This window comes from Hemiscyllium ocellatum, chromosome 36, assembly GCF_020745735.1.
Source record: "Hemiscyllium ocellatum isolate sHemOce1 chromosome 36, sHemOce1.pat.X.cur, whole genome shotgun sequence".
NCBI classification, from domain to species: Eukaryota; Metazoa; Chordata; class Chondrichthyes; order Orectolobiformes; family Hemiscylliidae; genus Hemiscyllium; species Hemiscyllium ocellatum.
The window spans coordinates 31,546,751-31,572,153 of NC_083436.1; the positions used below are offsets into that span (position 1 = coordinate 31,546,751).

Genomic DNA, 25,403 nt, shown 5'->3' on the forward strand with positions numbered 1-25,403 from the left:
AATGCTCATGATCATTAACAAATGCTCATGATTCCATGCTACCCAATAGAATTTCAAAATCTCTGCTCATCCCAAAATCATCAATCCTAATGTATGTTGTATCTATTTCACTGATGATGACAGTATTCAGTTGTTGTACGAGCATCTGAACAAGATGGACTGAACAAGTTCAGCTGACGATGAGTCTGTTCCATTCTGTCATGTTACAATAAAGCAGTAAGACCTTCGATTTTCTCTGGCAGTCAGCAGCTAGTAATTTCCTGCAAGAACCTGAACTCCCTGGATCATCCACCACCTGTCTCGCTGACCAAGTGTTCTCACAATAAACCCATTAAGCTGTGCTTTTGTTACTTTATATGATGCCTAATTCTCCTCATTCCTGAATTCTTAGGGTCACATACCCATCATAATAATGTGATTTAAATGCATCTTTTGTTTGAATGTAGCTGCACATGCTTGGTGAAGGAAGTCGTGGAGCTGTACTAGAAATGACATTGTCTAAAATTCTCTACACAAGCAGTAAGTACGATCAATATTTGCATTCATAGCATTTTATGTTATTTTGATTTCATTCCTATTTCTTTGAGTGCATGACAGCTCTCTACATTTTGCTTTTTGAATGTTACTTATACTCTTGAATGATGGCTTTTAACTTTCTGTCACAGACAATACAATTTCTTAATTTGGCCAAAGATTGATAAGATCAGATGAGCTATCCAAGATTAATAAAAGTTACTGAGAGACATAAGAGAATATTGCTTCTAATTTTCTCTGTCCAGATAGCCTGCAATAAAATGAGAAATTTTGTGTGGTGAGGAGGGAGCATTCTCATCCTGCTATTTTATACTACAGTCAGGCATCACCTAAGAAACTCATCTACAAATTTAATTTGTTTTAAAATACTCCCACCATAACACTAGGGGAGCACACCCCACCCCCTGACACCACTAATGGTCACCATTGACCAATCCACTTCCCTAACTAGTGCTGATGGATGGATGATTTCATTGTTGTGCCTCAATCCACTTTATAGCCTGATGGGATGGGGAGAAATTATTTTAGGTAATGCAAAATAGTCAAACTTCTATCAATTCCTTGTGGGCAGGCAATTCATTGGGTTCGATCTGTATGCACATTGGGCATTCTTCATTTATGTAATTTCTTCCTCCTGATTTATTTTAATTGCTTATACCAAAGTTTTGGTTCCAAGCTCAAGTAATCTGAAATATTTGAACTAGCTCATAGTAGATATTGTATTATGGTTAGATCATGAATAACCCTTGAACTTAAGGTGTTTTGTAATTGTCAGAGATTAATTATGCATTTCTAATTTTAAGAAAATGCTCCGGTGAAACAGTCATTACAGAGCAGATGATTATTTTTCTTCCAAATGACATTTGATGAAGTGCCACACAACAGGCTTCTGAGCAAAACTAGAGCTCCTGGAATAAAAAGGATATATCGAACTTTGCTGAGTGACAGGAAACAGAAGTGTTGAATGATTGCATTGGACTAGAGAAAGAAATATAGTGGAGTTCCCTTGGATTCAATGTTAGATCCCCCCCGCCCTCGCTCTTCCATATATATTGATATAGACTCTGGTACAGAAGACTCTTTTATTTTTTGTGGATAAAACAAATCTTTCTGATCCAGCCCAATGACAGATAGATATTATATACCCAAAGTGACTGTCTAGTCTTAACCATTATAACTAGTTCGGGCTTGTGCATGTACCAAATCTGACAATAAAAACTCACCAGTCTAGTTCCAAGCTCGACCATTGCCAGTAATATTTCATTAGGTTCAATATTTTCTGCCTATATTTCTAGAAACAACGCAAATTATTGGAATGAGTGCAACCCTGAATAATGTGAGTGATTTGCAGCACTTTTTGAAGGCAGAACATTTCACCAGTAACTTTCGACCTGTAAGTAAGATAAAAAGAAATAAAAATCATATCTATATTTAAATATTATATGGACAAACAATCTATTGCTGGTCTGCGTAGTTGCAATTCTGTTCCGCTCATCTCAAGTTTTTTTCTATATGTCTGAAAACAGTTAATATTTAACTATCATATGTGCTTTCAGGTTACTTTGAGGTGACAACTATTTGGTTGAGTAGTTTGTTGACTTTACTTCCAAAAGGACTTCACAGAAAGTTATTCTATTTGCCTCTTTATGGCCTTGTGCTTCTAAAGCACATTAAATGAAGATTTAAAACCTGCTTCTTTGTAGGTAATGCCCAGTAGAAAAAAAAGGAAAAATTAGGAGATGAACATGTCAGTGAATGATCTTGCTTTTATCCACCTTCTGTGCAGCTGTAACTTTGTATGCCTCACTCTATTCAATTACCTATGATCTGTATGTCCTTGTATGTTTTATCTTGCTGAGATAGTCACAGGTGAGGTGCCAGAAGACTGGAGCTTGGCAAACATGGTGCCACTGTTTAAGAAGGGCAGTAAAGACAAGCCAGGGAACTATAGGCCGGTGAGCTTGACCGGTGGGCAAGTTGTTGGAGGGAATCCTGAGGGACAGGATGTACATGTATTTGGAAAGCCAAGAACTGATTAAGGATAGTCAACATGGCTTTGTGCTTGGGAAATCATGTCTCACAAACTTGATTGAGTTTTTTGAAGAAATAACAAAGAAGATTGATGAGGGCAGAGCAGTAGATGTGATCTATATGGACTTCAGTCAGACGTTCGACAAGGTTTCCCATGGGAGACTGTTTAGCAAGGTTAGATCTCATGGAATACAGGGAGAACTAGCCATTTGGATACAGAACTGGCTCAAAGGTAGAAGACAGAGGGTGGTGGTGGAGGGCTGTTTTTCAGACTGGAGGCTTGTGACCAGTGGAATGTCACAAGGATCGGTGCTGGGTCCTCTACTTTTTGTCATTTACATAAATGATTTGGATGCGAGGAGGTACAATAAATATGTTTGCAGATGACACCAAAATTGGAGGTGTAGTGGACAGCGAAGAGGGTTACCTCAGATTACAACAGGATCTGGACCAGATGGGCCAATGAGCTGAGAAGTGGCAAATGGAGTTGAATTCAGATAAATGTGAGGTGCTGCATTTTGGGAAAGCAAATCTTAGCAGGACATATAGGAAGTGTTACTGAGCAAAGAGACCTTGGAGTGCAGGTTCGTAACTCCTTGAAAGTGAAGTCGCAGGTAGATAGGATAGTGAAGAAGGCTATTGGTCAGAGTATTGAGTACAGGAGTTGGGAGGTCATGTTGCGACTGAACAGGACATTAGTTAGGCCACTGTTGGAATATTGCGTGCAATTCTGGTCTCCTTCCTATCAAAAAGATGTTGTGAAACTTGAAAGGGTTCAGAAAAAATTAACAAGGATGTTGCCAGGGTTGGAGGATTTGAGCTATAGGGAGAGGCTGATCAGGCTGGGGCTGTTTTCCCTGGAGCTTCGGAGGCTGAGAGGTGACCTTATAGAGGTTTACAAAATTATGAGGGGCATGGATAGGTAAATAGGCAAAGTCTTTTCCCTGGGGTCGGGGAGTCCAGAACAAGAGGGCATAGGTTTAGGGTAAGAGGGGAAAGATATAAAAGAGACCTAAGGGGCAACTTTTTCACACAGAGAGTGGTACGTGTATGGAATGAGCTGCCAGAGGATGTGGTGGAGGCTGTTACAATTGCAACATTTAAGAGAGATTTGGATGGGTATATGAATAGGAAGATTTGGAGGGATATGGGCTGGGTGCTGGCAGGCGGAACGAGATTGGGTTGGGATATCTGGTCAGCGTGGACAGGTTGGACTGAAGGGTCTGTTTCCATGCTGTACATCTCTATGACTCTATCTGCTTGTACTGCATGCGAAACAAAACTTTTCACTGTACTTAGGTACTTGTGGCAACAATAAATAAGTCAAATAAAAATCAAATTACAATGTATATAAAGTAAAGCCAAAGATCATTAAAATACTTTGTTTTTTCCTGATCTAATAATCCATTTTTAGGTTCATATTAAGGATCAAGCAGGTGAAAATCATGGAGAAGCTTACGCAATTGCCCTAGCAAAAAGGCAAATTTGCAGAGCATCATCACTAAATTATAACAAAACAAACCAGAAATAAATATGCTATTGCTGTGAACAGAAATTAAAAGTAGAAGAATATTTACATAAGTAGCAAGCATGACTATATTCAGGATTGTTATTGTTATATTTGATGTAATGATTTACTTATTGGGGCCTTGAAAATATTCAAATAGTTTACATTACAACCTTTTATAGAAGGACCTCTACATCATCCCTACTTGCAGCTTCTCATCTTCATCTACCTAGAGGTCTGCTGTTTCTCAGTTTCATCTGGAAATTAAAATTTGCTACTGAGTAGACCATTTTAAGCCATTTATTTTCCTGATAATATACATATTTCAGGATGTCAGTGCACCATATTTGTGACCTTGTCATGCACATGTTGTATTTCATGGCACAACCAGCATCCAGTGCACACAATATGATCAAGGATGAGAAACACATATGTTGAGACTTGATCTCCACTACATAAAATAGCAGAATGCAGAGGTTTTAAAACAACAAAGATTAAGTAGCAATAGGTTTTTACTTCCCCACTAACCAATAGTAGATTCAGGTAAATGTGTTGGTAATAGGCATAATCAAATTTTAATAATCTTGATTATAAATTGACCTTTTTTTTAATGTACCTGTAATATGGTTGGGGCAAAGGTAATGGAGGATATATCACCCTAATTCACACAAAAAAAATGAAAAGTGTTGTTACAGTTGGTGCTAAGTTGTTTTATTCGGTTTATGCTTGATAATGTTATCATCAAAAGATTAAACTTCTGATACAGGGCATTGATGTACATTTGAGTCTTTAGAGTTGAAAATTTCCTTTGCTGCTCTTGAAGGACTCTTTGTGAAATTAGTTTAGGTATTTGCAGTCCAGCTCCAAGTGCGCAAGCAAGAACAACTCCTGTTAGACAAGTGAGATTAGGAAAATTGTTACACTGATATGGCAGAGATCTGAGATCAAACGTGAAGGACGTTGTGAGCACAATGTGCTTATAAAATGTCTAATTACATACATCATCTGTCTGTGTTATGTCTGACCTGAGACTGTTGATAATGACACTTGATGCCTACAATCGTGAAAATGTTCTTGTCATATTGCTACTATCTCTCTCTTGATTGTTAGTGGTTTTAAAACATAAGTGAGGTAAGTACATTTGTACAAACACTTTTATTTTTGTATTCTTCAACTTAAATAAAATTATCTTTTCTAGGTTCAGCTAAAAGAGTACGTCAAAATTTGTGATAAAATTTACGAGGTGGACAACAAATCAGAAGACTATTTCACGTTTTCTCGCATATTAAGTTACAAGGTTCAGTACAATGTTAAATGATTTATCATTCAGAAGGAAAGGTCCAGGCTTAGTTACAGTTCTAAAGCAAATTTGTTTCAGCAGTTATACTACAGTGTAAATAGAAGCCCATTGCCTTCCTTTTAGAATTTCATTTTGCTTCTTCCGTTAAATTTCTGATATATCATCCCTAACCTAAGAAATCAATCTGGTGACACTTTGGAAGTACATACTTCATAGGAAGCAGCTTTTGACTTGGCCCTTGGTACCAGCCAATGCCATTGGGGATATAAGAGTATTCTGTAACTATATATATTTCTGATTTGTGAGTTAATCTTTCATTGCATTGCTTATCATTAAGATCTGAATATACATGATGAAGTGCTCTTTACACCCCGTTGAAGATAGGCAGATGCATAAGTAAATGTGTGCCTGTTATGTTCTGTGAATATAAGATGATACACATTATTCATATATAAATATATTTATGCAGAACATCAACTTTTATACTAATGTACTCATGGAAATAGGGCAAATAAGCATTAGAAATTACAATATTTATAGAAATGTAAGCAAGTAGAAGGATTAAGTGACATTTTGGGGACAAGATGACATAGTTTAGTTTTGATTTATTTTTCTCATAGTATTCAAGTAATATGGAGAAGATTGATCCAGATCACTTAATTGCACTGGTGACTGAAGTTATTCCGAATTATTCCTGTCTTGTGTTCTGTCCCACCAAAAAGAATTGTGAAAATGTGAGCAAGATGCTCTGCAAGTATTTAAACAAGTATGTATGTAATTATTTCATATAAATTTCACATGTAAACTTTTCAGATAATGTAATATAAAATCAAAATGTTAATCTTACAAAGGAATTAAGTCTTTTTGGATCAGTGATCCATTCTGGCCAAAATGAATAAATTCAGAATCAATAAAATGTGGAGCTGGAAAAGCACAGCCTTTCCAACTCCACATTTTATTGACACTGACTTCCAGCATCTGCCGTCCTCACTTTCTCCATGAACTAATTCAATTTTGTTTTTTAACCCAGGTTCATATTTATGTCTGTTACTGAAGGATTTATTTCATACTATTTTTATTCATTCTTGAGATATGGCAAGATCAACATTTGATGCATAAATCTAATTGCCTTTCAGAGGGTGATGATAAACCTTCCTCTTGAACCACTGCAATCAGTATGCTGAATGCCATTAGGTAGGGAGTCCCAGTATTTTAACCCAGCAATAAAGAAGAAATTGAAATGTATGGCTAAGCCAAATTGGTATAACTTAAAGAGGAACTTTAGTTGATCGCATTTTCATGCACCTACTGCCCTTGTCTTTGTAAATGTTAAAGGTTGTAGGTTTGACAAGTGCTGTCAAAGTCCTTGATGGCTTGCTGCTGTACATTCAATAGATACTTTCCAATGAAACTGCCAGATGCCATTTAACGGGTGAGTGGATTTGTAAGATGACGATTGGACTGCTGATGATGCTTTGTCCTGCATGATGTCAAGTTTCTTAAGCATTCCAGCAGCTGTACAGTTTCACAGCAATGGAAGTTAGTCTAAAGCAGTCCTGGCAGGTGATAGAGCAAGAGGCTTTGACGAGTCAAGTGGTTAAACAATTAACACAGAATACCTAACTGCTGACCTATTCTGTTGGTCACAACATTTATGTCAATAATTCAGCTCAATTTCTAGTATAAAAGCAAAGAAAATGCTTTTCAGCATCTTTGTATGGAACAGTAATTTTATTAATTCGATATGTTGTACTTTTAATTACAAGTTCAAGCAATTTTTAAAAAAAATACACTTTGTTAAGTTTTTAAAATTAGTCAAAAGTTGCAATGACTTTTTGAAGAACTGTAAACCTATTTTAAACCTATTTCACTATATTTTGAACCACATTTGAAGTGCTATTGTTGGCATTGGCAGCAGAAACCCCAAGTTAACTTTGTTCAAGGAAGAAATATTCCTGAAACCCGAGTCCAGAAATTCTTGTTGGTGATATTGGTGGATTAATGTTTAGAACTGCAGCTAACAATCTGAGACAAGAAGTCTGATTCTGTCTTCAGCCAGATACTCTCCTGTTTGTTGAGCTTACCTGAAATGTAATTAGAGCCAAAAAAAACTGCAGCTGCTGGATTCCAAGGTAGACAAGCAGGAGGCTCGAACAGCACAGAAAGCCAGACAGCATCAAGAGGTAGAAAAGTCAATGTTTCGAGGGTAATCCTTCAGGACTGAGGGTGGGTGTAAGGGGAGCTGGGGGGGGGGGGGGGGGAGCGCAAGGTGGTAAGGTGGGGATAGGTGAACACAGGTAGAGGGTACACCCTGGTTAATCGATGGGAGGAAGGAATCTGATTTCTAGCGAGAAAGAGTGTACAATGAGAGGATGGAAGAGAGAGAGAGAGGCTGGGAAGGGAGTCGTGATGGGAAGCGATGTTATTTGATATTGCAGATCTCAATGTTGAGTCCTCTTTGCTGTAGGCTGCCCAAGCGGAAGATGAGGTGTTGTTCCTCCAATTTGCGGTTTGATTCATTGTGGCAATGGAAGAGGCCAAGGATGGTCATGTCCAAAAGGGAATGGGAAGTGGAATTAAAATGGGCGGTGACTAGGAGGTCAGGTAAGCTCCCCGGGCCCAGCTGAGATGCTCAGGGAAACGTGCCCTGAGTTTACGTTTGGTCTCCCTGATGTAGAGAAGACCACATTGGGAGCATCGGATACAATAAACTAAACCGGAGGAGAGGCAGGTCAACCTTTGTCTCACCTGGAAGGACTATTTGTGGCCCTTTATGGAGGTGAGGGAGTTGGTGTGCCAGCAGGTTTTGCATCTTTTCTAGTTGCAGGGGAAAGTACCTGATGGTTGGGTTCGTGTTGATGGGGAGAGAGGTGCAAACCAAGGATTGGTGAAGGGAACAGTCCTTGCGGAAGGCGGAGAGGGGTGGAGAGGAGAAGATACTCTTAGTCGTGAGGTCTAGTTGGAGTTGGCGAAAGTGTTTAACGATAATGCATTGGATGTGGAGATTGGTAGGGTATTAGATGAGGACAAGGGGGACTCTGCCTTTATTGCGTTTTTGGAGGGGGAGGTGGTGTTAGAGCAGTGGAACTGAGAATGGAGGCAGTAGGGTGGAGGGCTCTCTGGATGATCTGAAATTTAAGTTCTGTTATTCAGAAAAGAGATGTTCAAATGGACATAAGAAATTGATCACATCATGTACAAAGATTTAAATTTTTAAAAATTGATTTGTGGGATATGGGTATTTGTGCCTGTCCCTAGTTGCCCTTGACATGTTATAGTCATAGAATCATAGAGATGTACAGCACAGAAACAGACCCTTTGTTGCTTAGAGAGAGAGTTGAGACTTAAGGAGTGCAGACAAAGAAAGTGGTGTTAAGACCAAAATCAGATCAGCTATGATTTTATTAAGTGATGAAGGAGACTCAAACGGTCAAATGGACTACTTCTGTTCGTAACTCTGATATTCTTAGTACAATCATTAATCCTTCACCTGTCAACAGGAGAACAAAAATTGTAGCAGTCTCCTCATTAATAATTATTTGCACATAAATACAGAACCAAATTAGCATCCAGTTAACTGTCATTGTAAAAAATTACCAAAATTGATTTTGAGTCATTAATCTGATCTGAGTGATGGTTATCATTGTTTAAAACTATAAAAGGCTAGGGAAAATAAATATAAACAGACCATTTCCAGCAATGACGGTGGCTTTTAAAACAAACCCTAACCATAAATACAGATTTAAGTCAGGCAGAAACTATGTCAACACTCAAGATTAAACTGAAGAAGACAATGATGGAATGTGGGGAGAGGACAGGTAAATATTATTTGACCTAAGTATTCATGTGTAGGATAAAATTGGGCCAAATGGTCTGGGGCCCATTTCTGTTCTTTAATGTCTTTGTACCTCCAGATATAGGTGCTGCAGCAAAACAGAAAGATCTTTTAAGTGCAACTGTGGAATTGGTACCTTGAAATAGTGTTCAGAATGTACTTTAAAAATTTATGTTTAATCTTCTCAACAATCTGTTTTCCCCAGATCATTCATAACCATAAAGGAGAAAGAAAAGTGTGCTGTTATTCAAGAATTGAAAAACATTGGAAATGGTATGGTATGTCCCATTTTACGGAACACTGTGCCATATGGATTAGCATACCATCACAGTGGACTAACAAATGATGAACGAAAACTTATAGAGGATGCATATACTGCAGGAATACTCTGCTTGCTTGCTTGTACATCGACACTTGCTGCTGGTGTTAATCTTCCAGCTCGGAGGTGAGTGCCAAATCAACTGAGAGAAAAAGTGCAATTTAAGCAGGTGGGAATTCCTATGTTAGATAATGCAGTTTTTAATGCTGATTATTCTACACATTTACAAATTAAAGAATGTTTGTTTCAGAAGGACATACTGCATTGCAGGTGACAATCCTTCATGAAAGTGTGAATGTTGGAAATCCTAAGTAAAATTGGAATGTGCTGGAGAAACTGGGCAGGTCTGGCACAATCTGTCGAGAGAAAAACAGAGTTAATGTTTTAGGTCCAATATAACTGGTTTTAAAACACAATATTAACTCTGTTTTTTGTTTTTTTATTCACTCATGGGATATTGGTGACACTGGTTGGGCTAGCATTAATTGTCCTTAAGAAGGTGGTGGTAAGCTGCCTTCTTGAACCACTGCAATCCACATATTTGAGGGAGACTACAATGCCCTTAGAGAGGGAATTCCAGGATATTGACCCAGCAACAGTGAAGGAATGGCAATATATTTCCAGTTCAGGATGGTGAGTGGCTTGGTGGAGAACTTGCAGGTTGTGGTGTTACCTGCAGCCTTTAATAAAAAAACAAAAGAATTGTGGAAGCTGTAAATCAAAAACCAAAACAGAAATTGCTGGAAAAGCTGAGCAGGTCTGGCAGCATCTGTGGAGAGAAATCAGAGCCAACATTTTGGGTCCAGTGACCCTTCCTCAGAACTCTCAATCAGTTCTGAGGAAGGGTCACTTGACCTAAAACGTTAACTCTGATTTCTCTTCACAGTTGCTGCCAGACCTGCTGAGCTTTTCCAGCAATTTCTGTTTTTGTATCTGCTGCCCTTGTCCTTCTAGATGGAAGTGGTAGTACATTTTGAAGCTAACTAAGGATCTTTGGTGAATTTCTGCAGCACACCTTGTAGATAATAGCAGCAGTATTTGCTGAGCGTTGGTAGTGGATGAATTGGATGCTTCTGGATTTGATGCCAGTCAAATGGGCTGTTTTGTCCTGGATGGTATCAAACTTATTGGATGTTATTGGAGTTCTAACCATCCAGGCAAGTGGGGAGTATTCAGTCACACTCCTGACTTGTGACTTGTAGATTATGAATAAGCTTTGTGAAATCAGGAGGTAAGTTACTTGTCGCAGTATTCCTAGCCTCTGATCTGCTCTTGTAGCCACTTTGTTTATGTGGTGAGTCCAATTGAGTTTCTGGTCAATGGTAACCTTCAGGATGTTGATAAAGGGAGATTCAGTGATGCTGACACCACTGAATGTCAAGGGCAGGTGGTTAGATTGTCTCTTATTGGAGACACTCATTGACTAACATTTGTGCAGAGCGAATGTTACTTGCCACTTGTCAGCTCAAGATTAGATATTGTCCAGATCTTGTTGCATTTGAACATGGACTGCTTCAGAATTTGAGGAGTCACAATTGGTGCTGAGCATAGTGCAGTCATCAGTGAACATTCCCACTTCTGACCTTATGATGGAGGGAAGGTCATTGATAAAGCAGCTGAAGATATTTGGTCTAAAATACTACCCTGAGTAACTCCAGTAAAGATGTCCTGCAGTTGAGATGATTGACTTCCAACAACCAGAACCATCTTCCTATGTGCCAGGTATGACTCCAACCAGCAGAGAGTTTGCCCCCAATTCCAGTTTTGCTAAGGCTCCTTGATGCCACCCTCTGTCAAATACGGTCTTGATGACAAGGGCTGTCAATCTTGCCTCACTTCAGGAATTCAGCTATTTTGTTCATGTTTAAACCCACATTGTAAAGAGATAAGGAGCTGACTGGCCCTGAGCAGGTTACTGCTGAGCTGGTGCTGCTTGATAGCACTGTTGATGACACCTTCCAATGTTTTGCTACTGATCGAGAGTAAACTGATATGTCAGTAATTGACTAGGTTGGATTTGGCCTGTTTTTGTGCAAAGGACATACCTGGGAAACTTTCCACATTGTCAGGTTGATGACAGTATTATAACTGTACTGGAAGAGCTCAGCTAGGGGAGTAGCAAGTTCTGGAGTTTTCAGCACTATTGCCAGAATGTTGTCAGGGCCCATAGACTTTGCAATATCTCGTGTCTCCAACCTGCTAAAGACTGGTTTCTGAGGTCCACTGCAGGAGGCCAAGATGGATCATCCACTTGGCAAATCCGGCTGAAGATTGCTGCAAGTGCTTCAGATTTACCTTTTGCACTGATATGGTGAGCTCTTTCCAACACTGAGGATGGGGATATTTACGGACCCTCCTCATCCATTTGTGGAACCTTATGCACTCTCCATTGAACCGGTGATTCATCTATTCTTCATATATGGATCAAGACACTGAATGCCAGAAGACTTATAATTGTGAGGACAGTATACCTGCAATAATCAAGACATATATGTTAGTGCACTTTACAATAGCACAAAATTTGTCTAGTAATGCTAGTCTCCAGAGTCAGTTAATTGGGTAACGCTCACTATTCAAGCTCACATGGAAAATTATGACTAGAGTGTGGAATAGAGGCGACTACTGACTGTGTATCCCAATATGGAGCACAAGAAGATATTAAAAAAAACACTATAAATTCAGACTTCCTTCAAGTATCATTATTTAAAATAAAAAGGGGCAGCTGATGGAGAATTTTTGTAAACTATAATACCAAAGACAATTCTGCCTTGTCTTAATACATGGCTCTTATGGTATCGGACAAGCCTAATGCAGAGCAGTGTTCATTTTCTCCGCTCCAATAATCAGTTCAAAATTTGTGATTTTTTTTTCTTCTTTCCACATCAGCCATTTATTTGGCGTCCCTGGTCAAGATTGGAGAATTGTAGCACTGGTTTTAATGTTTCTGATGCAGGTCCCACACACTAAGAGAACTGCTGGAAACCCACATCACGTTGATGGGGAAGATCCAACTAAATTAAATGTCTTTCAGGAGTTTACTTGGCCAGAGGCCTTCCCCAGATGTATGATCATAGGGATGGAAATCACACCTCTCCAATGCCAGCAATGCCACCAGGTGCAGTTACTGCCACTAATAATACAGTGAGGCTTCACCAGAAATCATCTCGGGGTCCCTTGGGAGAGGGAGTGAGCAGGTTGAGAAAGCCCCCTGTCCTATCTTGGATCTATGATCAGTCATTGTGCCTTTAAAAGAAGGACTGCCTGCCAGATCTGGCTTGGTTTGCTGGCAGACCTCAACAGGCACGGGAAATGCCAATTTAGTAGGATCCCTGAGCTGTTGTATAAGGCAGTTGGCCTAAAGGGGTTAACTCAGAATGTATAAATGATTGTCTCTGGAATGAGCTCGTCAAATCTAGTTTATTGTTAATAGTTAATTAGTTCTACAGTCTACAGGTATTTGCTATAGACCTAGGTGCTATCTCATAGGGAATAATAATGCCTATTAGCTAATGTTAATGTAGTTAGTTGACCAGTCATAAGATTTTATAACCTGTGATCTTACTATTATGCGTTAAATTACTTCTTGTTACTCAAGTATACAAGTCTCTTCTGCTGAAGTTGTATTAATGATTGATACGTCATCTCTTAATACTAGTAAGCCCTATAGACTAGTGTTAGAAAAAAAGCTTGTGGCAATAATCTACCCCAAGAAGATCCTATCACAATGAAGTACCAGCTGCAAGTGTCCATTACAACATGAGCCACCACTAAATACCAGTGAATTGAACAATTACATTTTTAAGTGGCTCAATAATTAGTCAGCTGGCAGGTGCCCTTTATAAGTCCTGAACCTGATGCTGACATAGTAAGCATTGTAGGAATGGGGAATGTGGTGTCTGGTTTCTTCCACTTACATATTGACTCAAATCTTATGCCACTGTCTGATGCCCATTATGAAATGGAATTGAAACAGCCAAACATATTTTGCAAGTTATTTAAAAGTATTTGAAAGAGAAAGACTTTTATCTGTCATCTTATACTCTGTTTTTACCCAGATCCTCCAGGTCAGTAGATTTAATGAGCACATCTCACCCTAAGTTACTTACAATTATTTTTAATTGTAATGTCAATTTGAAAAGTGTAGAATTTTTCAGTAATTGGGGTATACTTCCTATAAAAGCCTGAGACTTGCTAATGCTGGAAGCATAGAGCCAATTGCTTCTTGCTCTTCTACAGCATGAAAATAGCTTGCTCAAAAAGGAGGAAAAGCTTGTTTTAAGTCATTTAAAAACTTAGACTATGTGTTGCAGTTGAATTATCAAAACCTTTTTTGCTGAGCATTCTGGGATGGAAACTAACAACTTATTGGATGAATTATTTCAACTATATCATTAAGTTAGAAATAACATGCTAATTCTTCACAAACAAACTGACTACTTCGTATGACTTCATCCAAGTATTAAACTCAGCAATCTTGGATGCATGGAAATGCTCAGAAGGAAAGAAAATCGTGAAAACCTGTATTCTTGAAGTGATGATTCATGCTGAATTTCTGTAGTTGAGCATGCCCTGCTGATGTCTTCCTTAGCATGGGAAGTAACTTCCACCTAACTGTGAAACTCAAGCCAATGTAGTCTGATCTTCTGCTGGTATGGCATCTGCACATTTGTTTTTCTCAAAGTGATCTAGGCATCCCTTTTATGGATCCAAACTGACCAACCAATGTGATACAAATCACGCCTAGTACCTTACGTTACATTACTACACAGTACATTTGTTCATACAACCTGAAATAAGCAACACTTAATCCAAACACAGCAGCTTAACATAACAACTGCACATTCAGTAACAGCCGAACAAAAGTGAGAGTCTACATACTCCCACAGAAAATAATACAATTAAAATAAAGAAAGCCTTTGTGTCCACTCAAGTGGAGAGTCAGGATTAAAAATCATCTGAACGTCAATAATGGGAGAGATTGGGACAAAGTGCTAGATAAAGAGGATGTTATAAGTCATGAAACTTCCAGGAGATAGAGCTGTTTGAGTATGTCACTGCCAGGTGTTCATTGAAATGATTAATTTGTAATTGTCTTCATTGTTCTGATTTTATTTAGATTTATTTTGTTTTTTTCAAGGGTTATTCTGAGATCACCTTATGTTGCCAGAGATTTCTTAAAGAGAAGTCAGTACAAACAGATGATTGGCAGAGCTGGCCGAGCTGGTATGGATACAGAGGGAGAGAGTCTTCTGATAGCACAAGAAAATGACAAAAAACTGGTAATGTTATTCAAAATATTCAATTCTGTATTCAAGACTGCTTGAGTATGTACAAATTGGGTAATTTTGGTGCACTAGACTGTTTCACATCTATAATTATTTTCAAAGACTGAAAAAAACAGACTTTGAAAATATATATTTCAGTTAAACTATAATTCAAAACAGGGAGATCAGCAATCCTTCCACCCCATAATCCTCTAAAGAACAATGGAGTGGCTACAGATTCTTAAATTGTTGTTCTGCAGCTGTCAGAAAGGCACATGAGAATTGTAATTAACTTGTTGAGAAGTCAAAGGCAAAGAATAGGCAAAAGTATTTGTTCTCTAATTGACAGGATATGACAATTTAAGTTCTCCAGAAGTCTGTTTTAAAGCATCAGATATTGCTTCATACGCCATAATGTCTTTGAGGAAGTAATAAAGAATTGGATATCTGAGATTGCAAGAGATGCTAAGTTAAATGGGGCGGTAAATTATGAGGATGGGATGCAAGAAGTTACAAAGGGGCATCTTGGAATGACTATTACAGGTGAAGTTCAAAGTGAAGAAGTGTGAGATTGTTCACTTCAGATACAAAAAGGCAAATGTGTTCTAAATTATGTAAGACTGGGACCTATGGCGTAGCAACAAATTTTAGCATCCCATTTGCACTAATTGTGAAAACCACAGATACAAAAGAAAGCAAGAAGGCTAAACAAACCTTTGGCCATGACCTTAAGGAAGTTTGTAATGAGGTGATGTGTGAATTATGTAGAACTTCTTCTGGAGTACTGTGTTCTGTTTTGGAAATCAGATCTCAGGAAGGATGCATTTATCTTGAAAAGGGTACATCGCAGACCCATCATTATTAAACTAAGATTGCAAAGTTTAAATTATAAAGCCAGATTGCAAACTGGATGTGCATTTCCGAGAGTTCAGATTATTTAATGATAGTCCAATTAAGATTTTTAAGACAATAAAGGGATTTGGTATGGTAGCTGTTGAGAAACTAATTCCTCTACTGAGGGAATCCAGGCTACCATCTACAAATTAGAGCTAGGGCAGGTTTCACACAAAGTCTAGAACCCTCACCACACCCCCAAAAATAACTGTTGATGCTGTGATTTGATTCAAATCTTCAAGACCTAGATCAATTAAGTTTTGTTCAGTGAACGTGCCAATGGAATATGGAACTAAGATGCATCAGTGAAGTTGAGGCACAGATCAATAATGATCTAACAGAATGGTGGAACATCTTTAAAGTGGATGCTAAAGTAAAGCAACAGTATTATTAAACTAAACTAAAACATTCCTTAGTTTTTGAAACTTTTGTCCAGAGTTTCTATGAGATCATGCTGGCTTATTGAGTGCAAAATCCCAAACCAGTGTCAAAGATAGCAGAATTTCAAGTGCAAGTTACATCCAACAAAAGTTACGTTTGTGCATTCTTTTTATCTATATTAATAAACATTGTACTAGTTCCAGCCCCACTTACACAAAACTAGTTGTGCACACAGATTCATTCAATATGTTTCTGTTAATGTATTTGTGGACTGATGAGAAAGCTTCCAAAAGTTAGTTTTTTTTTAACAAAGTACCAGAATGTTAACAAATACATTTTAAAAACTTTTGAATACATTTTTACTGAGAAACTGAATACTGTATATCTGTATTGTAATTGTTCTGTATAAGTTTTGTTAAATCATAGTTCATTTAGTTAAAATTGAATTACTTATTAATTAAACATTTTTGTGGAACCTGTATTCACTACATTAATTGTACTGCACCATATTATCACTTTTAAAATCAAGTAATGGGTCTTAATGTAAATAAAGTCAAAAATTATACTCTGTAATGTTGTCCTCTTGCATTAATTAATCATAGATTTTATGTTTGATGATATGCTAGCAAATTTGATGGAAACTAAGCACTTCTCAAGACTAGCACCATTGTACCAAAAGCAGAAGTTCTGTCCCATTTTATCCAAATGTATTCTGTTATTAAGGCACAAGCAAACAAACTGTCCCTGAGCCACTGCTACTTACACTGACTACCAAACTGGTTAGCAGGAGCAGTATATGACAAGCAAACTTATTTATTCGGAAATCACATTGATCAATTACACTACATGTCTCCTACTACACAGTGACTAAGATTGGAAATTAAGAAACCTATTTGGAGGAAAACAAAGCATATTGTATACTCTCATATATCGAAGCATCAACTGAATTGAGATAACTCTTTTATGTTTTTGCATCTCTGCTTACAGGTATCAAATTTAATAAGTAAACCTCTGGAAGGTTGCTATAGCAATCTCATATATGACAATGAAAAAGGAATTAAAGATCTTCTGCTATCCTTGATTGGGCTAAAGGTATATATCCTTTTTACATTTTCACCATATGTTGAGTGAAACATATGTGAAACAATATATGTTTCACCATATATTCACTTAAACTGGGAACAGATTATAATTCGTTAATTCTTTTCTATCTCTCCACTTGATTGAACCATCTTCTTTTGAGGTGATAAGAAATATTAGTCTGGTATTTTCACAATTTATTTGTTTATTCACACAGTGTGAGCATCGTTGGCAAAGCCAGCATTTATTGTCCATCCATCATTTTGCTCTTGTAAAGTGATGGTGAGCTGCCTTCTTGAACTGCTGCAGTTAGAGGAGCAGTTCCATGATTTTGACCCAGTGTTAGTGAAGAAATGGTGATACAGTTCCAAGTCAGAATGGAGTGTGGCTTGGAGGAGAACTTTCTGCTGGTTCCATGTAAATGCCCTTGACCTTCTAAGTAGTAATGCTTGCTGCTTTGGAAGATGCTATCATAAGGGCCTTGTAACTGATACACATTGCTGTGTGTTGGTGGTGAATGGATTAAATGTAGAAGGTAGTGAAAAGGTTGCTAATTAAGTTTGATTCTTTGTCCTGAATGGTGTTGAGCTTCTTGAATGTTATTAGAGCTAATATTCCAAAAGAACTAGAAATTGCTGGAGAAACCTAACAGGCCTGGCAGCATCTGTGGAGAGAAAGCAGAGTTAACGTTTCAGGTCCAGTCAATCTTCTTCAGAACTAGTTGTAGCACTGGATCACTGGATCGGAAACATTAACTCTGCTTTCTGTCCACAGATGCTGCCGGACCTGTTAAGTTTCTGCAATTTCTGTTTTTGTTTCATACTTCCAGCATCTGTGATTCTTTGTTTTGTTTTGATATTGCAGACTTCAGGGGTTAAGATATGAGGAGAGGTTATACAAACTAGGCCAGTTTTCTGTAGAAGTTAGAAGGTTGAAGGGTGATCTGATCAAAGTCTTCAAGATCTTAACAGGGAAAGGTAAGGTGGGTAACAATAAATTATTTCCTCTGGTTGGCGATTCTGGAACTTGGGCCTTTGTCTGAGAATTAGGCCACAGATCAGCATGATCTTACTGGACAGTGGAACAGGCTCAAGGGGCTGAATAGCCTACTCCTCTTCCTGTGTTCCTATGTTTCCTATTACTCGTGACTTGTACTTTGTGGATGTTAGACAGGCATGGGAGAGTAACAAGGTGATTTTGCTCACAACAGAATTCCCAGCCTCTGACCTTGTATAGCCACAGTATTATTTGACTGGTGCAGAACAGGTTCTGGTCAATGTTAATCCCCAGGATATTGATAGTGGAAGATTTATTAAAGCTAATGCCATTGAATATCATGCGGTGCTGTTTTGATTTTCTCTTCTTTTCAATTACTATCTCAGAGATAGTAATTGTCTGGCGCTTGATATTAATATATCTTTTCAAAGTTCCTTTTTCTGCTATTTTAGCAGAAGCAGTAACCCTTTTAAAATGAAGTGGATATCATTGCCGCTAAAATAATAAATTGTTAAGAAAAGGTAGTTGGGCCAATGTGTTCCAGAAGCCTTGTAAATGTGGTATTTTGGGGGCTTTTATTGCCAGTTGTCATAGCAACAAATAACCACTGTACTACATAGATGTGAAATGTATGCTGAAAGATTTACGACAGAAGGGCAATTGGGAGTTAACTATTGGATAATAATACAGACAGTATTTATTATCACATTGAACTTCAGAATGAAGTGATAAAGTTTACTACTGTGATGAGGTTTACTATTCTGTATTTCTGAAAACCTTTAATGGTTATTGTTTTGTAATTTCATTAGTTATTCTCTCTATAATATGTCAAATTGTTTACTTAACAGCATACCTAACAAGCCAGCTGTGCACAGAAGATATCATTAAGGTTGTCAGGCTTGCCTTCCTGTCCTATTCCTCATTTCAAGAAAAAGGATTTTTCCAGCTCAGAAACGATGTCTTTGCTGAAAAATCTTACCATCCATTTATCATGAATGAATCAAATGTGTTGGTTGCTATCATCTAAAAATCATATTAACAATTCAATTATTCTTGTGTGACTGAAGTGAGAGATACTATTGCTGAGGAATGACACTTGTAAACACCTAGTGACTGCATCAGTAATTTGCTATTAAACATAACCTGAAAGAAATGAGGTTTCAAGCTCCTCTGCTGTTTCTCAAATATTTCTTAAACTCAATCAGAAAAGAATGCTTGACTTATATGTTAGTGTAAATGTTGTAGTTAGTTACCATCATGAGCTAGCTCAATAATATGTCAAGTTATAAAGAATTTACAACACAGTAACTTGACATTCAGCACAACTTGTCTATGCTGGTATTTATGAACTATATGAACCTTCTCCAATCCTCCTCCTTCTGAAACTATCAGAATAATATTCCATTTTATGTAGTTTTGGACGGTACACCCATCTGCTGTTTGGTATTAAGCATAAGCACTTTATATTATTGCACTTACAACTGTGCAATAAATTGTTTATGTATATACTGTATAGAGGAAAGAAGTAGTGCCAGTACAGGGTCCCTGAGTATGTCACAAAATATGCCTCACCATTCTGAGAAATGATCATTGTCTCCACTCATTGCTTACAATCCTTCATCCATATACCATTTTACTTTTCCTACAGTGACCTTTACAGGCACTTGTGTGACACCTCTTAAAATCCATTTTGTCAGGCCAAAAATACCATTGCCATATCTGTATAGTTAATATTTTTTTAAAAAGATTGATTAAGCTGCTACCTTTACAAATTTATACTGTTTCTCCTTCATTATTCCATTCTCTCACCAGTGTTGTTCCTCATTGTGGTGTTTGTTGTTTTAACTTATTCTCACGAGGTAGCTGATGACATCAAGACTACCATTCTTGGTCAGCTCTAATTGTGCTGACAAGGTGATCATGAGCCTTCTTGAAATTCTACTGTGCTTGTAGTGATGCGGTTTCCACAAAAGTATCAAGGAATTTCAAAATATTGACCCAGCAGTCAGGAAAGGACAGTGATATAGATAGTTTATTGTGTTACTTGGAGCGGATAGTGCTCCTATGATATTGCTGCTCTTGACTTGTAGCAGAAGTCACGCAGCAGTGAAATGGTAATGACGTATGTTTGAGGAATTCTTGTGCGGTGATCTGTTTATCACACTCTAGCATGGAAGAATAGATATTGAGTTCAGTGGTAGGTGAGCCATCAAAGAAACTGTTTTAGCCTGAATAGTGTAGGGCTTGTTGAGTGTTTTAGTATTTATTACATCTAGGAGAATAGTGAGAGTTCCAGCACACTCTTGTCTTGAGCCTTATGGAGGTGGAGATTTCATCACATAAAACCAAGGTTCCGTTCAGGAAGCCATGTGTTGATATGACTGGTCACATGAAGATTCTAGTCAGTGGTGCCCATTATGATGGTGACAATGATTGTTGGTGATTTGGCAATGACCCTGCTTTCAAAAGTCAAGGTGAAATCACAAGACTCCCTTACAATTTGCTGACTACCAATATTGGCTTTTCCATTTCCTTTATGTTAAATACATGCAAATTAACTAGTGGATTAGTAGCAGCATAGAGAACAGAAATATTCTGGGACATGAGAAACACTTTTAGTTGACAAAGACACATAGAAAGTGGTAGTTCAGGTTACGTTGCTTACGGCACAAAGAAGAAACTATGGCAGCAAGTTTTCAACAAAAACTGTAACATATTCTTGAAATGATTGGGGAATTGAAAAGACAAATCAAATTATTTAGTTTTAATCCTGGAGAAAACTTCATAAAAGTAAATTTACAGACTGGGAATTTTTGTCAAATGATACTTCTGAAAAATTTAATGTTAGTAGAGTTCTTGTATCTTCTTATGATAAATATATATTGTTAAAAAACTGTTATTTATTCAACTGTTGCATTGTTGAGGGAACAATGGCCCAGTCCCAGAAATTTTGTTTAATGTTGTTTTTAATCTACTTGTGTCCCAAGTGAATGTTGTATTTAGTTTCATCTTGATTAAAGCTGCCTCATTTGCAGTGGCAACAGAATACTTAAGTTGTGCTTTGAAAGAAAACAAGCTTTTTATAATATTTATTAGTTATAAACTGAGACCCCCAAAATAATTTCAAACAGTTTGTCATCCTAAAGATTACATCTACACAGCCATTCACATTAAAAGTTATCAGTATATCGTGTCATGTTGTTCGTTCATTTGTTCGACAAAATCAGTAGCTTAACCTAGCTATTTGTTTTCTTGATGTCTAGAAACATGTGCCATTGTCAACTGGATTGAAACTGGATAGGTAGTTCAATTCTACCCTGGACTGAAATATGTATTTATATTCCTCCAAAGGTTACCCAGACACTTCATCAAATTGTTGAGTTTATGGCTGGCACTCTTCTTGGTGTGCAGCAGCAACAGTTCTTCAAAGAGAAAAGTTTTTTGGAAGTAATAGAACAAGCATTGGAAGCTTTGATGGAGAAAGGTTTAATTAAGGACAAAATATCAAGTTGTAACAATGAAGGAAAAATGTACCACAAGCTGGAAGTCACAAAACTGGGTCATGCTACTTTTAAAGGTGAGCTGGGCACTTCCAACATTTCACTTATTGGCATTTTATCTAAACAGCATATCTGGAGTTTGAAGTTCAGGAAGCTCCTTTTTGCGAAAGCATTATTAATTTTACGTCAAGGCGAATGCTCTTCTGACAAGTATTGTTCAATTAGCTGAGTACTCACTGAACAGATAATTGCATAATAGTCTGGATCCGCAACACGTTTCAAAGTCTCTGCATTAGAACATAAGAAATGGGAACAGGAATAGGTTATACAGACTGTCAAATCCATTACATAATTCCAACAGATCATGTTTGAATTTGACATTCCAACTAATCTCCACATTCTTTGATTTTATTAATGCCCACAATCCTATTGACCTCAGTCTTAGAGTCATGGAAACAAGCCCTTTAGCCCTACTTACCCACACCGTGCAGTTTTCACAATTTAAACTAATCACATTTGCCTGCGCCTTGAATTGATTCATCTGTCATGCATTGACAAACCTCGATGATAGAGATTTACAAAGATTCACAACCCTCACAGTGAAGAAACGTCTCTTCATCTCACTCCTGATTGATCAAACCCTTATTTGAAGCTATGATCTACGGTCTTGAATCTTCAGTCGGTGATTGCAACTTTTTGATTTTATTCCTTCAGGGAATGTAATCATTCCTACCTTGCTTTAAAAAGGTGCCTTCTTGAATCACTGCATTCCGTGTCCTCAGCACATACCTTGTCAACGTTTCTAACAAGATCACCTCTCTTTTGTGCAGAACAGGGTCTCTAATTTATTGGTTTTCCTCTAGGATCAATAGACTTGGCTTACTGTGATTCTTTGAATATGGACTTGAAGAAAGGTTTGGAGGGTTTGGTCCTTGGCAACTATCTTCATCTGATCTACCTGGTAACACCATATGATATAGTTTCCCAGTGCATTCCAGATTGGATGGTCTACTTTAGACAGGTAATGTATCAGAAATAGGTGGGATATTTACAGCCATATATTCATTAGAACATCTAGTTATTCTTGAATTCATAAGGACAAAATCAAATAAAATGTCAGTTCGTTGTTTAGTTAAGTGTTAGACTGAGAGACTTGTGCTAATTGGAGCTCTGTTTTGTAGAGCAGAGAAACTTAAAGTAGATTGTGTAGGAATCTTGAATGGTTTGACAATATAAATAATTAATTAATTTCACTAATACAAGAAGCATGAAGAGTTTGTTCGTATAAAGTAATTTAAAAGCATGAAATGTACTGAAAGTGGCTACTGATGCTAAATCAACAGAATTTAAGAAATCATTGGATAAACATTCCAAAAAAAAATTAAAGATTCTGGGAAAAAGAATAATATTGGTTAAGAGTAAGGTAACTGAGGTAACTAGCACAGGCACAATTCAATTTCTTCTTTGGTGATATAGCTCAATTCAAAATATCACTACATGCAATATTACCGTGCAAGAGTGTTCAGGAAATTCACAATATCTTTCACTTCTGACATCTAATTGATCCCTTATAATGTTTCAACACTTGTACACACATATTCCATGAAAATTATAGTTTGGATAAACTGGGTTCAAAAGCATATTGATGTACTAATGCAGTATTTACAAATGTTTCATACCAGCATTACTGTGTATAATATATATCAATTTGGAAGGAACTAGCAGTTATCATTCATTAGGTGTCAGAATTTTGTGATGCTTTACTATGGGTTCAACTATTGGATACAGAAAGTAACTTTGTGAAGAGTCTTTGTGCAAGCTGCATCACACAAGAAATGTTTGCAGGAAATAGGTACATATATGCATGCTCAAATGCATGTAGTTAATTGAGCAAGAGAGATACAAATGATAATAATAGATGTTTTCATCCAGAATAAATATTACACTTTTACTCTGGTTTATGTCCAGTCTCTAAAAGTCCAAAATCCTGAAAAACTGAAAATATCATGTCTAATGTCACACTGATGTTGCTTTCATGAGCTGACCTCTTATTTCACAAGAAGAAGGACCATCAGCCTGACCCCACCTCTTTTTTCAGGTGTGCTTTCAAGGCACAAGCAATCTTAACTTCTCCCCATCAGTGGGCCAATTTCCTGAAATTTCCTATCCAATTCCAAATGAAAGCATTCTTGACACACGCATTCCAATAGTTCCTCTTGGGAGCAACAAGACAGGCAATAAATGCTGACTTTACCAATGCCTACTAAATCCCAAAAGTCAATTTTGAAAAATAAGATTGGACTCAAAAATTTCAGAGAGCAATTTAAATATTATGCATTAGAAATTATATTGGCAATGTTATATAAACATTTGACTTCTTTGTATGCAAATCCTCTCTTTCACAACACTCTGCACAGGTATTTTCTAATCACCTTGCCTAGTTCTTAATTTACATCTTTTGTGCAGGCAGAACTTGAACGTAGACCCTCTGGCTCAGAGGTAGGGACACTACAACTGTGCCTCTGGCACCACCTATGGAATTTAAATTCCCCAGCTGACATGTTAGGATCTGGGTTAATGTCTGTGCAGCAATAATTTGTATATACTTATCATTTTATTGAGGAATTCACTATATGATTGGAGTCTGTTTTCAGTGTTTCTGATTGGTCATTTATGGTCTCTTTGGCTATGGTGAAATACAGAGAAATACTTAACTTGACCACAATATTATAGCACTTCACTGAAGTAAACTTTAATAAACATTTTGTTTCAATTATAGTTTCATCAGTTAGATGCAGTTGAACAGAAGGTCTTTGCGACAGTGGGTGTACCAGAGAGTTTCCTGACAAAAAAAGCATCTTGCCAAACAGTAAAGAAGGTAAGAGTAAAATCGGCTCCTCAAAATGTATTAAGTATTGCACTTTCATCTGTTATGATGCCATCTGATGGTAATATTGAACAAGTCAGATCCCAGAGTGAGATCCCTGGCTTGAAGGACCATAGGTTTTCTTTTTTCTTTACTTTGGTCATCAAGCACTGAATATATTCATAACAAGCTGTCAATGTACTTTTAACATAGGAACATAAAATAAATATTTATATCATCTATAACCATGGGCAAGGTGCCAGAGAACTGGAGAGTGGCTAATGTTGTGTCTTTATTGAAGAAAGTCTGTAAGTAGAAGCCTAGGAGTTCTAGAGCTGGGAATCTGACATCGGTGGTGGGTGAGTTGTTGGAGGTGATTCTGCAAAGAGGATTTGCATGCATTTGGGGAGGTAGGGAATGATTAAGGATAGTCAGCACTGTTTTGTGTGAGGTAAATCCTATCTCACAAACTTGATTGAGCTTTTTGATAAAGTAACCAAAAAGATTGATGAGGGCAAAGCGGTTGATGTTGTTTACTTGGACTTCAGAAAATGTTACTGATAAGTTACTGCATCGTACACTAATTAGTGGGATTCAGGGTGACCTTGTCAATTCGATACAAAATTGGCTTTACAGTAGGAGGTGGAGAATTGTTTTTCAGATTGGAGGCCTGAGACCAGCTATGTTTCATGGGGATTCACTTTTGTTTGCCATTTATATAAATAATTTGCATGAGAATATAGGAGGCATGGTTAGTAAATTTGTAGATGACACCAAAATTAGTGGTATAGTGGACAGCGAAGAAGGTTAATAAGACTACAAAGAGATCTTATCAATTGGATCAATGAGATGAGGAGTAGCAATTAGAATTTAATTTGGATAAACATGAGCTATTC

General features: G+C 37.4%; 1 protein-coding gene across 3 annotated transcripts in view; it reads left to right on the forward strand.

The window, feature by feature from the left end:
* The window catches only part of helq (helicase, POLQ like), a 55,627-nt gene that overhangs the window by 14,782 nt on the left and 15,442 nt on the right, over positions 1-25,403 (forward strand). For 2 of the 3 annotated variants that reach the window (XM_060851363.1, XM_060851364.1), the window contains 10 exons: positions 447-519; positions 1,830-1,927; positions 5,271-5,369; positions 5,993-6,138; positions 9,413-9,652; positions 14,643-14,805; positions 17,053-17,157; positions 21,493-21,718; positions 22,505-22,662; positions 24,421-24,519. In XM_060851363.1, coding sequence (XP_060707346.1) covers positions 447-519; positions 1,830-1,927; positions 5,271-5,369; positions 5,993-6,138; positions 9,413-9,652; positions 14,643-14,805; positions 17,053-17,157; positions 21,493-21,718; positions 22,505-22,662; positions 24,421-24,519 — 1,407 coding nt within the window. The remainder of the gene's footprint in view (positions 1-446; positions 520-1,829; positions 1,928-5,270; positions 5,370-5,992; positions 6,139-9,412; positions 9,653-14,642; positions 14,806-17,052; positions 17,158-21,492; positions 21,719-22,504; positions 22,663-24,420; positions 24,520-25,403) is intronic. The other variant, XM_060851365.1, reaches the window with a different exon arrangement.